Source organism: Seriola lalandi, unplaced genomic scaffold (genome assembly GCF_002814215.2).
Source record: "Seriola lalandi dorsalis isolate HSWRI2012SDOR001 ecotype SW California unplaced genomic scaffold, Sedor1 jcf7180002054898, whole genome shotgun sequence".
Taxonomy (NCBI): Eukaryota; Metazoa; Chordata; class Actinopteri; order Carangiformes; family Carangidae; genus Seriola; species Seriola lalandi.
The window spans coordinates 3,338,103-3,353,808 of record NW_019525450.1 but is presented as its reverse complement, the minus strand read 5'-3'; the positions used below and the strand labels follow the sequence as shown (position 1 = coordinate 3,353,808).

At 40.1% G+C, this 15,706-nt stretch overlaps 1 protein-coding gene across 1 annotated transcript in view; it reads right to left on the bottom strand.

Moving 5' to 3' along the window:
• The window catches only part of rhpn2 (rhophilin, Rho GTPase binding protein 2), a 29,815-nt gene that overhangs the window by 4,650 nt on the left and 9,459 nt on the right, over positions 1-15,706 (bottom strand). The window contains exons 3-12 of the mRNA XM_087180248.1: positions 15,000-15,128; positions 9,687-9,762; positions 8,944-9,021; positions 8,220-8,344; positions 7,173-7,339; positions 5,052-5,239; positions 4,684-4,840; positions 2,211-2,330; positions 1,926-2,117; positions 1,349-1,497 (exon numbers count right to left, since the gene is read on the bottom strand). Coding sequence (XP_087036374.1) covers positions 1,349-1,497; positions 1,926-2,117; positions 2,211-2,330; positions 4,684-4,840; positions 5,052-5,239; positions 7,173-7,339; positions 8,220-8,344; positions 8,944-9,021; positions 9,687-9,762; positions 15,000-15,128 — 1,381 coding nt within the window. The remainder of the gene's footprint in view (positions 1-1,348; positions 1,498-1,925; positions 2,118-2,210; positions 2,331-4,683; positions 4,841-5,051; positions 5,240-7,172; positions 7,340-8,219; positions 8,345-8,943; positions 9,022-9,686; positions 9,763-14,999; positions 15,129-15,706) is intronic.

Below are 15,706 nucleotides of genomic sequence, written 5' to 3'. Positions count from 1 at the left end.
AAAATAATAGCTGAACAACACCACCAAAACAAATGACAACTATTTGTTGTTAAGGATTAATCTGGCAATTGGTTTTGCATTTATAGAATATAAAATGACAAAAATGGTTGAATCATCAAGAAATGCTTAAACCAGAAGTGATGTCTTAAATTTGCTTATTTTATCTCGCTAAAAGTTAAAGTTACAGTTATTATCAATTAAAGTTATTTAAAATGCATATATAAAATGTTTGATATTTGTACCTGTAAAATGACTTGAACTGAGTTAACAATTTATTTTCTAATAATACTGACTGCACTCTGCACTAGACAGAACTGATCACAAACATGTCCTACTTTCCCATTTAGACTGCTGAGGCCTCCTCTGCTATCTTGCATTAATACACTTATCTGCTGAGAAAATCTGTCCTGCAGTAAATCCTGACAATCAATCCTATGTAACACCACGATGAGGCCTGTAGCTCGTGCTCCTTTAATTATGACCATAGAGATTTTATGGAGAGATAGTACTGGATTTATCTTTTCAGTCTCTCATTGCTCTGCAGATCTCAGTGGATTACAGTTTACATCACATTACAGTCTTGTTGCTGAGACTGTTAATGAAGATCAAGGTGGAATTTTACAGCAGGAACCAGAGAGGTGGTGTGGGAAACATGCTGGGAACATGCACCTTGACCTCTTTACCAGTTATTTGCTTGTTAGGAAGTGGTCTTGAAATTTAAGCCTGTTTTTTATCATAGTAATTGTAGTAACTGTGCTGGATGATGGAAATGGTGTACTTGAACACAATTCAATTTCTCTTTCTGAAGATGTGAACATAAGATGTGACAGAGGATGCCAGTGCCCCCACCCAGCCACCACCATGATAATGTGAACAGTATAATATGACTTCATACATTTTAGCATGAGCAGTCCCAAAAGAAGGCTAGAAATGTGAGGAATCTATGAGATGATATCGGGGGGAATAACATGTATGCAAATCTCATGCTCAGGTTGAAATCTTCAGGTAAATTCAAATAACCAACACTGACTTCAGTAGATATTTCACCCCACAACATCAATGCTAAATTGTAATTGTAAAGTTCACCTCTAAATAAATACCACAAAAACCCAAGTAGAGTTCAGGTCAGGATCAGAGCACCTGTATCTATGGTTAGTGTTAGTTTTGTATTTGTTGTTTGGGATGAAAGTCCAGGAGGCTTTGGAGCGGTGTGCCAAAGTGCCAAAGCATCCAAGACACTCACCCATGGTTGGTTGTAATCAGAAATAACAAAAATACACTCTGGGTGTTAAAAACACTAGAATGCTTTAATTATCAAAAACACAAATCCAGAGTCCTTTCATGTCACTTGCTGAATACACCAACCAACATGGACAAAAAAACAGCAATGTGAGTGGAAGGAGATTAGTAACCCACATACCAGCCTCTGGAAAAAGTCGCTGACTTTCACCTTTGTGGTCGCAGGAACCTCCATCTCTGCTTTGTGCTCTGTTTTAGCTGTGGAAAGAAAGGGGAGGAAAACAAAGATGTCATTTAACTGTCGCCCTGTAGAGAGGCAGGCAGGGAGTTTGCAGTGTAAACATTACATCATCTGTACCTGGAAATAAATGTCACTTATCAGATCTGATTGCGGCAGGTGTGGTGCACAACACAGCAGTGTTTTTATGAACCGTTTCCAAAGAGACAAATCTCACAAATCAATACGTTGGTCCTGCTCGACATTAGTGTCATTTGTGAAGTGTTTGTTGTGGTGACTCTACGGTTACCGAAGAGTTTCTATGTCAACCACGGAGAGAAAAGCTGTCACCTCAGTGACGCTTAATGGAGACTCAAATAAACTTAACAATCCTATCTGAGCTCTTTGTATTTACTAAAACAGGATATTTTCATTGATTGAGGTTCTGCCCTCTCCTAAAAACACTCACAGATGATGTCAGGTGCCTCTGTGTAGTCGGTGAATTCTTCCTCGTCATTTTCACTGCGCTTCTTGAGTGAGCGCTGGTGACTGGCTTTTAAAATGTCCTCCAGGATCTCCAGCTTGTTCAAGTGGTGGCACAAACCATAAATCCTCAGAGCCTCTTCATGACCCAGGATGGCCCGTCGAATGTGTGCTTTACCTGGGAGAGAGGGAGCAAAATTCACCATTAGAAGGATAAGAAGAGGGATAAAGCGGGGAAGGGAAGAGAGCAAGAGAATAATGAGGTACTTACCAATTCGTTCACGTTCATCTTTCTTCTTCAGGATGTCCAAAGGAGAGCGTCCCTCAGGAAGGCGATCATAGACCTGTGACAAGGTCTTCTCCTGCTTGTCCTCATCATCATTGGGACCCACTGTGCACACAGACAACACAAAGAATCAATGACAGAGAAACATTCTTCTCCAATGCAGGATGGGGTTATCACTGAAACAACGGCTAACACTACACTCACACATTGCAATGTATGACAGGACACCGTTTACCGATGAGTCAGTACACAGTAATGATGAGTTTATTGGCTCTGATGTCATTGAAATCCGCATGTATGCATAAAACCAAACCAATTACTTTCCACGATTTAGAGACCCGCCCGCGATCACACATTACAATTACCATTATGAGATATTACATTGGATGATATTATAACATATTACGCTGAAGTGCGCTGGTTTTAAATAAAAAAACATGTTTTAATAGTACAAGCTCTTTTTTGGTAAAATGAAAATGGCATCCGGTATTTCCACAACAGAAAATTTTAATTCTGAAAGTCATTGCTACTGCCTGCACACATTTCATTCATCACGTTAGAGAATGATATTCATATTTTCCTCATACATTATATATTATTTCACCCATCCATAAACCAGCTGCTGTTAATTAGTATATTATAGTTAGTATGTGCCCGCGGATATATGAGCACATCTCATTTTTAAAATGTATAAATATGATATATACAATATACAGGAACTGTATGTATCAACTGAAGTGTACCTGTTAGCATAGATTACCAGGGACAATCTACACTGATACTGATGGCTCTGGTTGTATTCCTCTAAACTGTCTCTCTCTCTTTCATACCCTGGCTCATCACACCTAACAGGTAAATCTAAAGCACCAGAGCTTTCTAGACTCTGACTAGTCTGCTTCCCAGAGATGGTATAAAGTGTTTATTTAGCAGTGTTTTTGGTTGATGTGTTTACTACAGCGGCCTTCATTCTGCCCTGTTTCTGGGCTGAGTCCTCTTTCTACAGTCCTGTGGTAATTGCTCTGTTCTCCTCATTCACACAGGAATCTGTTAATGAGCTGCCAAACTCAAAGCTGCTTCGCTCTGTTGTTCCCCTATTCAGTCTCGTCCCATTCTTAGCACTGGGTAAAACTATGGCCATCCACTGTAAAGCTTCATATCATCTGCTGTATTTTGTTTAATTTGGTTTTCAGTTTAACCTCTCGTAAATTACAATTATAAACGAGTAATAACAAAGAAAAAGAATAAAAACATGAGCCCAACAACAGTCAAAATATTGATGCACAGCAGAAGGACATTTTGAGTTATAGACCAGTATAAGGCAGGAAATAACAAATTAATGTAGTGTTTCTTTTTTCAACTAAAGGATTGGTTGTGAACTATAAGATATCATAAATAATGACAAGACATCAAGAAATAAAGCAATATGATACAAACTTAGCAACCACAACTACCACCAATCACTGGAGGGTTTTTGTTCATTCACAAAACATCCTCTCTCTCTCACTTGGGAGCTGGCTCTCTCACTTGCTCTCTTTGCCATTTGATCATGTAGACAGCATTAAGAGGCTACATAACTGTAATCCTCCAGCAGTACTTCCACTTCACTGACTCTAACTGCCTCTCTTTTTCCCTCAAACTCTCTTTTGCTGTCTTTCTCTGACCAGAGTTCCTGGAAACACAGCCTCTCTTTACCGTGGGTTGTGTGTCTCTAAATAGCTGTTATGTAATAGCATTGTGGCTGGCTGTGGTTCAGACTAGCCATCTGACATGACCAACCCAGCGGCCTACACAGCACTTTAAGAGGGGGATCAGGTTTTCCAGGGTGTTCAAAATCAGGCGGCTGAAGCCAGAAGTGTTTTGCACCTTTACAGTCAACAGCCAGGCTAATGCCATAAAACAAATACATTACAGTATTCAGATGGAGTAGGGGTGGAGGATGACTGGAGTCACTAAACCCATGCTGTTAAAGTTACTATGGTGGTACAGTTTTTTAAGAAAAAAGGGACCATGTTAGATCTTGTTGACTTTGCTGCTACAGTTACACTACCGAATATTATTAGACAACTTTGTGTTAAAGTTTGTGCATGAAGAACACACCTGTCTCTATTTAACATGTAGGGCAGTGCTGTACCTGGTGCAGAGCACGTTCTATGCAAATTACTATGCATTGTACTGCTCTGACAGTTGTGCTTCCTAGAAACAGAAAAAATAACTTGCATGCTCACGTAATGTAGCTTGACTCTAGGATTACCAGCAGATATTCGCTGTATGGTGACATTATCATCAGCAAGTTAGCACTGCTAGCTGTCCAAGTACAAGTAAAAAACCAACAGTCCACTTCAGTTTCTATTGTATTTAAGCATATGTTTTTCAGTTAGCTTAGTTCTTTCATCTTACATCTTTTAAACACAGAATCTGTGTGAAAATGATCAACTTCTCTATAAACTGTTTTCCTTACATTGGTGGTCGAGCAGGGCTGAGGCTACAAAGTAGTGCGCCATTGAGCGGTAGTGGTTGGTCTTGACTTGCGACATTGTGGACCAGAACAATGGGACATTGTCTTTGACTGGCGTCTGGATCATGGACTGGTGGACTTGGTCATAGGTTTCTGAGACCTGGCGGGAAAAGAAAGCGAGAGAGAGTTACTGAGAGGACATTAAAAGCACTGATCAGGACAAAATCACTGATAGCAGTGAAGAGTCTGACTGTGATGACATTATCATTTTACATTACACACTTTAAGCACAGTACTGACTCCACAGCAAAAGAAAGAACACTGTGCCTATAAAATGTGAGGACTGTGTGAGTGCCTTTGTTGCTATGTACCTTTGAAGCCTCCTGGGCCATTTTCATCAGGGAGTAGAACTGGTTTGGAATCCCAGGCAATGCAGTCTTCTCAAACAGGCACTCCTGAGCCTGAGCAAGCATCATCCGAATCAACATACTGAGCATGGCTGGGCTCATGTCGTAGCTGGGAGTGTGGGTGAAGGTCTCCTTCAGGTGGTTCAGGACACCTGGGGGAGAATGAGTCATCAGTGCAGCTCAAACCCAAACTATTCCAGCTTAATAATATTCATATTTAACAATCATTTATTTCAGTTGGGAGGAAAACAAGGTTTCTTCATTTTGTCTTTGTAGACTTTCTTAACTTTAAACCATTTGGTCAGTATAAAAAACATAGGCCTATGAAAAACAAGCCCAGGATAATCTGCATCCTATTTAACTATGTGAGAACAAAAATAATTTGATTATTGTATATTGCATACTAAGAATTACATTTTGAGACCTGCAGGGGATTAAATCTCTTTTCTCTTTCCTATCTCCACAATGAAGTTAGGGTCAGCTACATAACAAGAGGCCACGTAATCCAAACAGATAATCCAGGCAGGATCTGTCACTAACATCCAACGTCGAAATGGTCATTTCTAAACAGAACATCGCTACTTTGGATTTTGGTCTCATGTGTGGAGAGTATTCATGTATCCTGTACAGCCAAACTTATGAAATGTACAGTAGATCCCCAACATTCAACAAGTTACTCTAATAGTAACTTGTAGTAGTTAGTGCTACAATTAGTCTAAAAAAAGAACAATATGAATTTTGTGGATTTTCTTTTATTTCTGTCTATTTGGAAAATGCTTATTCACCAAATGACAGATTGGGCTCTTCAGCATTCTGGTGCATTAACCCTGATTATTGACACTGTCTTATAGAGAGGTTTTAAAAAATGCTCCACAGAAGTTAAGTGCTTCAGTATGTCAGATCATCTTGGTCTGCTGCTGTTACTACAGAGTTCAGTAAGGGAGAAAAGCTCCCTGCAAGCAGTGAGATCAATGTCTATGTGTTTCTTTAAAATTTAGCCAAGACACAAAGCTTCTCAAATTAGTTTTTCATGTTTAATGGAAGCAATAAGACCATCTGCATTCCAAATGAGAGTGCCTCCCTCTTATTTTATAGATTAAAAACCTGGCAGCACAGAGTTGTAGACAACTTAATAACAGAGCACTGCCCCACAAGTCTTCATCTAAGACTCTGTGATAGCTGGCTGGCTGCTCCAATCCTCTAAACCTCTGTGTCCCTGGCTAAAGGGCACTGCAGCAGCCCTGCAACAGCTAGCATCCCTGTCTCTCACCTCCCTGCTTACTTTACTACTGGCTCGTCATACTAGTGACAATGTTCCCTCCTAACAGCATAATTGTTTTACTTAGTTCAAGCCAAAATTATAGCCATCAAAGCAATAGAACCAAACCCCTGGCCTGTTCAGAACTGTAATTATACTGCATTACTCCTCGTACTGCCAACTCATAATTCTATCAAGACTTGTCTGAGCTTCCTGAAACCTCGGAGGGTTGGGAAACCAGTTCATATGATTGGTACTTTCTGGAGCTCAGCCACATGACAAGAGAGCCAGAGAAACATCGACTGCACTCGTTCTCCGTCATGGAGCAGAAGTCAGAGGGCGGAGGCTTGCATATATTTTGAAAATAAGGCAGCGTTCGCACTGGTACACTTTTACTGAACAGCATGAGCCTTTTTAATGTTAAGCTCATTAGAAAATGTCTGCAAGGAGAAAAGAACGTCACCTGGAGATTGCTGGGTTAGGGTTAGGGTTACAGTGATGAGCTGATTTACATGTCAAATGTTTAAACAAAGCTATCAAGATGACGTGTTAACGCAACTGTTCATCATCTGTACATGTGTCTCCTTTTCTCTAGCCCAACAGTTTCTGTCAATGGGAGCACTTCAGAATTTCAAGTACTGCTATTCCCTCTTTTGTTTGTATCACTGAACCCAGATATCGCATGGGATCACACATAAGTCCGGTTTTAGGAAATAAAGAAATTTATGTTTGACGTCTTTGACTGTTTGAAATGAGTCTATACGATCCTTTCTAGGCTGCTGACAGAGGAGTTATCACAGTTTACCACTTCCCCTATCTCTTCCTACCTGCAGCTTTCTGGAAGGAGGAGATAGCCTCCTGCAGGCCGACTATTGTCTGTCTGTCACTACGGGTTCCAATCTGAGAGTAGAGGGCAGCCATGTTGAAGAGGATGCTGGCCTTCTCCAGTGACAGGTTCTGTTGGCACACCGGCACGCCTGTGAAGGAGTCATACCTGCGGGAGGGAGGAGGGAGCTGTCACTCATCACAACAATCACAAAATGCCTTATAGAAAATAAAACTAAGTAAAAGCCAAGAAGATAAATAATGTAAAAAATGCAACCAGTAATATAGAATATTATATTTGGAGTTGAAAAATATGTTCAGTAGGAATTAAGCAGGTAAATATAGCAAGAATAAAAGCCTGTTTGCCACAATTAAGAACTTTAGATACAGTAACATTTATACATATTAAATGTTCTGTATTTACACATTTCTAACTCGAATCGTCTCTGATTTTAAACCATCTTTAGCCCTTTCTTCTCTCCTTCACATCTAAAGGTTGTGAGGGTTTAAACCTTTAAGCTCATCTTCTCCCTCTTCGCGATCTCTGCTGAATGAATGAAGTGCATTTAGCATGAAGTCAGTGGGTGTCAGAGCTTCACTTGGCTGCTTTTTAGACTCTTTCTTTAGTTTTGATGGATGTCACACAATTTCTTCCAAATGAATGAACAAAAACAAAACAAAAAAAACAAAAAAACACATAAATTTTCCCCAAAAAACTGCATTAAGGAGCTAAAAAGAATTTGTGTGTACTTCATTCAGACCAACTTTGTTTACTCTTAGATTTAAAATAGTGAAAAGCACACATATTATTATTATTATTATTGTATAAGTTATGGCTGCCTGTATGTATGTCTTTGCTCTTTTCTCTCGAGATATACTAATTGATCCATGGATTTATGGATGTAACTAAAAATGTAGTGGCTCACATCAGGTGTGTTTATAATGTTGTTTGCTTATTTCCTGCTGAAGTTCATTTTGATAATTGCTCGTATTATTATTATTACATCATAGTTTTTAATTTGTTATTAAATATTATAAGTCGTGAGTACCAGGTGAAGAAAATGCCAGTCTGGCGATTTGGGGCGAAGAATCGGCTCTCCATCAGAGGAAGATGGCTGTAGTATTTTGCAAACAGCTCCACTCCAGCTTCGCTCCGACTTGGGGTTCGACAAGCCTACGACATGAAAGGAAAGAGATGTGATACGGTCCTCTCTAATGGACTAATAGTGGATAAGATGTTAAACAGAAGCCCAATTAAAGAATAAGTTCACCCAAATCATCACAAAAAGTTTTTACCTAGATATCTGGATATATTTACTTTTATTTTCTAAGGTTTTCAGATACAAATACAACAGAGGTGGGTTTTTTTGTTTTGCTCAAAGCATCGAAAATTTACATTTGAAAAATGATTCAAAAGACAACATCCACAAAATCTGTTGGCAGCAAGGCCTGTGGAGAATCCACAGGAAGGTGGACATTAATTCTGGAAAGGTGCTTTACTGTTTTTCAGATGTTTTCAGAACAACACACTATAAAACAAAATTCCATTCATCTTCACTGCATTTGGGTGGTGGCAGAAATACCAGAGACAATTATCTCAGTACTTCAGAAAATGAAACCAAAACTATCTGCATGGTTACTAATATGTTTCATACTTTGTGTGGTATAAACTTTTATAAATGCTCCTAAACAAATGAAGGACCACTAGTGCAAAGATATCACATCAGAAAAGATAAACATATAACGTCGGATCAGAATGTAAGTGTACGTTACCTGTCGCAGGTCCATCAGGTCAGCAATCTCATCTTCAAAACTGTTTCCATCTTCACTGTAGTGCTCCAAGATGAAGTCCTGTCAACAAGAAACAACTCCATCTCAATCATCTCTACATCATATTGTCTGGCCAGTTGTTTGGGAGTGTTCCGGGGCTTAAACCTGTGACCTTTCAGTTACAGGACGGCCTCTTGCACAACTCCTCCTCTCTGTCACATCATGTCTGAACTGTACACAGAAGTCCAACTGTGCAGTGCCAAGTAGGCTGGCGAGAGCTGCGGCTCTGTGAGAGCCAGCCAGAGGCAGGCGTCACCCGGTCATTAAGACTGAGGTGCGATTACAGTCGATAAATAGAGCAGAATTAACATGCTCAGAGATCATGAAGTCAGATCACCTCTCACAGTGCCTGCCAACACACCAGCACAGGATGCAACAAATGCTATAAAAGTGCCATCAGGACATTTACGAGAGTGCTTCCCTGCACTGAAGCATCGCTACATCATAACTTACCAGTCTCAATAACCACTGACCCACTTTTGGCATCTTTCTATAGGCAGATCATGTTCCTGAATAAATGGTGAACAGACAATGTGACCCAAATCCTTCTTAAAGGAAACTTTAATTTTGAAATTCTCATAGCAAACACCTTGTGTACATAACACTTGCATGACATTAAATGGAAAATTCTTGTACAAATGTTTATACACATTTTCATAATAAGGAGAGTGGTGAAACTGCATTACCTTGAATGGAGTCGAGAAGTTAATTTCTTTTGTCTCCTTCAGACCCAGAGGGATGAGGGGGATGTTGGCTGTTTCACTGCACACAAAACAGAAGAACAGACATATCATGACCAGTCAGTTTATCGTCATTAATATATATGTACATTAGGTTTTTTTTCGTTTTTTGACAATAAGGACAATAACACAGTAAACACTGACAAAATGTGTGACCTTACATACAAAAGGACAATACATTTCTTATCTGATTCACAAACAATTAATGTACGCAATGTAAACTCACACGCATTAATCTCTAAGGCGTGGCGCAAGACATCAACCAACTCCCTTTGATGACAGACCAAGCCTTGTTAGGGACACCGTGTTGACAGCACAGTCAGATTAGTGAATAATAAGGTGTACATTGCTAACTAACAGCCTGATCAACAGCTTTGTTCCTTCAGAAAGTTTACATTTTCCTTTAATCCTCAGTGTAGTTTCAAAGAGGGTAAGTCTGGATTAAGCAGATGGTGCTGTTAGAGCAAAGCACAGCACACACTGCAGGAGTTAGGATTTAAAAGGTGAATGGGGCCCCTACGTCTCCCTGTGTTGTAAAGCCACACAGCTCTCTGTTGATTAATCATTGTGGAGTTGTAGCCTTGCTTCAGTAATGCAAACGATTCTTTCTCTCCTCTGCACTGAAAACTGGCTTTTATCTTCTATTATTTTAGCTCAGCAAACAATAAACAGAGGGTGCCATAAAACACAGGCTTAACCTTTTATTTTGGTTTGGAGTTTCTCTTGTCGTATGACCTGGAGGCCCTTGTTGTTGACAGATGGAAAGCAGGTTCAGCTTGTTATCAGAGTTGAGGAAATATAACCTGATAGATACGTGCTGCTGATCAGACAGAGTCTATAAAAACAAAACCCCTGCTGACAGAAGAATAATGAGGCGTTACTAAATAAACTGCGCTTTTTAAAAACATGAGAGGGTTGCTTTTGGATTTGCTTGACATTTAAGTTATTCCACACAAAACTACCTCCAATGAGACTTCAAACTTCAGCTCCAAAATAACCAAAATTAACAAGAATTCATTGATGATTTAATCCCAAATCTACTATAATCATGACTCTTTCCATCAAAGAGATCAAAGATGAAGAACAAACTTTTCTCTGCATGAAAACCAGAGGGTTCAGAAAACAACTCCTCACACTCATTCATCACTTGATGATAAGGCAGCATTCCTCTGGCATACTGGCTCTGTGAATCACAGAAAACCTCATTCATCAGTAACAACTGACAGAGCACGATAGAGGCTGCAGTGTAATCCATTAGTGCTTGTAGATGAGATCACTCTGGTCTTTTCTCTGGTTTGATAGAGGGAGGGGGAGAGAGGCATGGGGGATGAGGATATCTGTTCTGCAGGGAATCTGAAATGTTAAAAGCCTCTCAGAAGCTCACTCCCCACACACACACACACACACACACACACAGACACACACAGTGTACCAGTGTGTGAGACGTGGAACAGACTATTACCCTGGCAGTCTAGTTGAAACTCTGGTTCACAATGAAAAGCAGCACAGATAAAATTGTTTACAACATATAAAATGTGTTAAGTCACAATCTGACCATTTATAGTGAACATACATTTGTTTTCTTACAAGAAACCAGCTGTCACAGGTGATGTCTAAAGTAATCTCAGATAACAGTGCAAATTATTCTCCTGTAGCAGAGTTAATGAAGCTGCCTGTGGCACTGATGTCTTTATCTTACTCTTTTCATTCGTCATCAGTTCATTTGTGCTGTTTCAATGGGGGTTTAAGAAAGTTCAGTTTGTTGTCCAGGTCGAGAACATTACAACAGGGAACTGAACAAATTTACTGCCTCACAAATCACAGAACAAGTAGCATTCTGGGTCTGTGCGAGACACAGAATGAATATTACACTCAGGAATGTACAGTATGTATTAAACATTATGTTCAACATGTTTGATGAGATTGGCAAAAATAGATACACAAGCTGCTATATTTTCATTAGGTGGTTGAACGAGGTCACTGACTTCATGTGCAGCATGTGCACCACACCAGTTACATATACTGTATGTGCTTCGTGTTTTGCATTGCATCATGGCAAAACCAGCTGGATCTGGTCTGAGAAATAACCTCAGAAAGACGCTATTCAGAGGACGGTGGACTGATGGGAAAAGCCTAGAAAAGTGAGGAGAGGTTTTTTGTTTCCGTAACTAAGACTGAGGTTGTGTTTCAGGCTGAAAGGAGGAGGCTAGCTCTCCTTTGTGGCTGTACAGCGTCATCCCACTGAGACGCCTGCTCAGAAGTGACAGGAGGAGACTTTCTCAACATATCTGATATTCCCACGTACATGTTACCTGTACACCTGCATGCATGGCCTTTTGTATGTCTGGTGGTGTGAAAATAATGACGTGAAACCTTTGGACTTTGCACGTGTTTAATTTCTTTTTTTACACAGACACAATGGAGTAGAACTGATGATGGTTTCTCAGCGGGGCTATTGTCTTTGCATGAAGCAGTGAGCAGGTGCTCCTCTAAGAGCCTGACGACGAGGCTGATGGGAGGCTGAATGTTCCCACACTTGAGTCCCTTGATCCCATGTGACAGGACACTTGGGCTTAAGGTTTGTACAGAAGAGCAGCTGTTTAAGTTCGAGGATGCTGCTATCACATAATTAGTAAACTTAATGTCTTTTTCTTAGTGGACGATATGTTTTATCTAAGTCCAGAAAGAGGAGGTTGTTTCTTGTTCCTTTCCGCAGTGCAACAAACCCCTTCACAGCTGACACACTGTGTCAGTTTCTGTGGGTAACAATATCAGCCATATCATTGAATGGAACACAAAATACAATCTGGGAAATATATTTGCTTTGCAGGATTCCTGAGGGTTGAAATTCATCTTCTTACACAGGGAGTCCAGTCTGCCTGCAACCCCAGACAGGCAACCTGATTTATTAAAACCAGGTTAAATCCTCCTGGTATTCGCTGCACTGAGACTTTGTAAGCCAAACAAACTAATCTGGCCTCCTTGTAGCGCCAACAAAAGATGGCATTTTGGATTTTATAAGGTCACTTTCAAATTTATGTCAAACTTTAACACAAAACTTGGTTTGCAGCTCAATACAAAATACATACTAATGTTTTTCCAATGACTGCCTGAGAGCAGCAGCTTGATACTTTGTGAACAATGTAAGATTTCTGTCAATGACCCTCAGGACCATTTCCATAGTTACCACCACACAACACCCCCATCCCCCACAAATCTCCATAATGCCTCTATCTTCCTAATCATTTAATTGCTCTGTTGTGATGGGTTGTCATGGGTAACATGGCATCTTCGTTTGTGTATGCATGGTAATGTGTACAGATATCACACATGTATTTGTGTTTATATATGTGTATATGCATTTTGTTATTGTCTGAGTGAATATGTAGAGTAGGTTTAGTGTGTTTAGCATATGTATAGTGTGTGTGTGTGTGTGTGTGTGTGTGTGTGTGTGTGTGTGTGTGTGTGTGTGTGTGTGTGTCCGGGCAGATGGCTGATAGAGGAAGTGTTCTTAATAAGAGGAGCCAGGTGGAGGCAGGCATCATTCAATCAAAGAGCCTTTAAATCATTGTAATTCTCTATCCGAAGACTTTTATTTTGAACATGTTACATGTTCAAAATGGAAAACTTCTGTTTATCATTTAATATCTCTGAAATCTAAATCTAAACCAAGTGCTCTCCTTTCCAAAAGCATATAAGTACTGTAGCTTATTTGTTTATTTTTTCATTGGCTGACATGTTATCATGAGATAAAACAGAGGGACAACAATTCCCAAAGGATATCCGTTATCACTTTTATAAACATCTGTATTTCTGTATCATAGTCATCAAGTCCTTAGTGTCGTACTTGGTACGTGACTGTGTGCATCCCCCATGACATAAATACTACACTGTCAACCACACCCTATACACCTGACTTGTCTTTAAAGAGAGAAAACACCTGAACCTATTACTGTCACACACACACCCTATCATCAGACTGACTGAGAGAGGCCTTGTACTAGTTGTTTATCTTATACAAATTCAGCTCATCATTTCCTTGTTGCTCTGTGCATTGTGTCTGAAAAACCAGCTGCTCCAGTTTAACAATAACAAACTCTTGCACTTCGTCTTCCATGTGTGTCTGTCTATTTCTTCTCCATGCACCTCTTTTCTCTGATCCTCTGTCATCAAGCATCTTTCATCTGACAGAGCACATGATAACTTAATCACAGACTGTCAGAGCCATCAGTCTTTTGTTGGCTGCCAATTAACACTGTGTGTGTGTTCCTCTTCCTCTTATTTACATACTGACAGGACTTTGACCAGTTGTCACGTGTGCAGGAAATCAAAAATAGGGTCAGATGTAGTTCAAGATTAAGATTAGAGTTATACAGTTTTTTGGGTCAGTGGCAACAGTGCTGGTGCCACAATCCTTTGTGTCTACAGCAGAAAGCTCTGGCTGCTGTGTGTGCACCTCAGGTTACAACACCCTCATCACAGGCAGTTAGCCTTATGGTACACCTTTAATTAATCTGAAAAATTATAGGTAATTATATTCAACTGCCTGCAGATACATTGCTTCTGACAACAAAACCACGGTCTTTTTCATTCGTGAAATCAACTGTAAACCAACAGTGTAAAATGTTAGCTGTGCAGCTAAAAAACAAACTAACTAACTAAAATAGGTTGCAGTCTCACAAGATCTTATTTTTTTATCTTATCTTAGATTTTAAAGGTTCCATATCTTATTAAGTGAGATTTCCATGTGTTGTTTGATCATAAAGCAGCTCTAGGTTCTATATTAATACTGTGAAAGTATCAAAGTGCTCAGTCCACAGAGAAATGCACACATCCAGGAACTGAGCCTTAAATCCAGCCGTCAGGACTTCTGTAACTTTGTGATGTCACAACAAAGCAGTCACCACTCTCAGTCACGCCCCAAGACACACCCACCCAGACCCACCATCCAACCTTACAGAATTTGGTTTCTCTGAGTGTTTAACTGAAATCTGCTATATTTTTATCAGAAGAGAGGCTCAGAGCCTCCTCTCTTCTGATTGGCTCACTGACCTGTTGTTACTAGAGCTCCAGAGAGAGGCCTGAGAGAGGAGATGTAAATCCACATTGAGATGGTTTTTGGCTCTTAAAACCTTAGATATAAAGTGTAAAATATGGGACCTTTATGGATGAACTTACAATTAGCAACATCTTGCATTAGCAGCGGTATAAGTGGTAGAATCAGTAGCAGTGAAAGGAGAAAGTGATATATGCACTTACTGTGTGTTCTGATAGACCTCCACTGAGCTGTTGAGTCCTTCCAGCTGTCCCATCAGGAGCTGCAGGTTGGCATTGACATAACTCAACTCCAACAGAACCATCTCTTTAACCTTGTTGTTAGATGTAGCCCTGCACACAGGAGAGATGCAGAGAAACAACAAAAAAAACATAAAGAGAGGGTGGAAAAAAAGAAAAGAAATATCAGCCTTGTTATTATCCACTCTGACAGAGCCAAACTTTCCTGCAGCTGATTATTAAAACGAGCGTGCCTCCCCTGGTATTCTAGACCACAGACCTGCGTCACTGTGCCGTGCTGTGCACTTGATTTACTCTCCAGCACACAACCAAGAGCTATGAATCACAGCTGTAATCCCTGTGTAGCTAAACAGCTCTTTCCCATGGTAAAAATCACTGTTTCAAAAAAAAAATCCACCATTGCATGACAAATTTTATATGATCTCACACTGTATGTGCCACTACACAGAGAGGGGCCCATGTCAGGGCAGAGATTACAAGTCACGCATTTAACCACAACCCTGCTGCATGTAGGTATTGTTCAAGGGCACATTAGCATGGCGTGTGCTTGAATCTGGGTAGTGTGGCTTAGGAATAGTTTCTTTAAACATCAGACCTCCCTGCTGTTCAAGTGAAATCATGCCGAGTGTGTGTGCTGGAAGTTGAGTAAACCAAATTGAAAATTTTGTAAA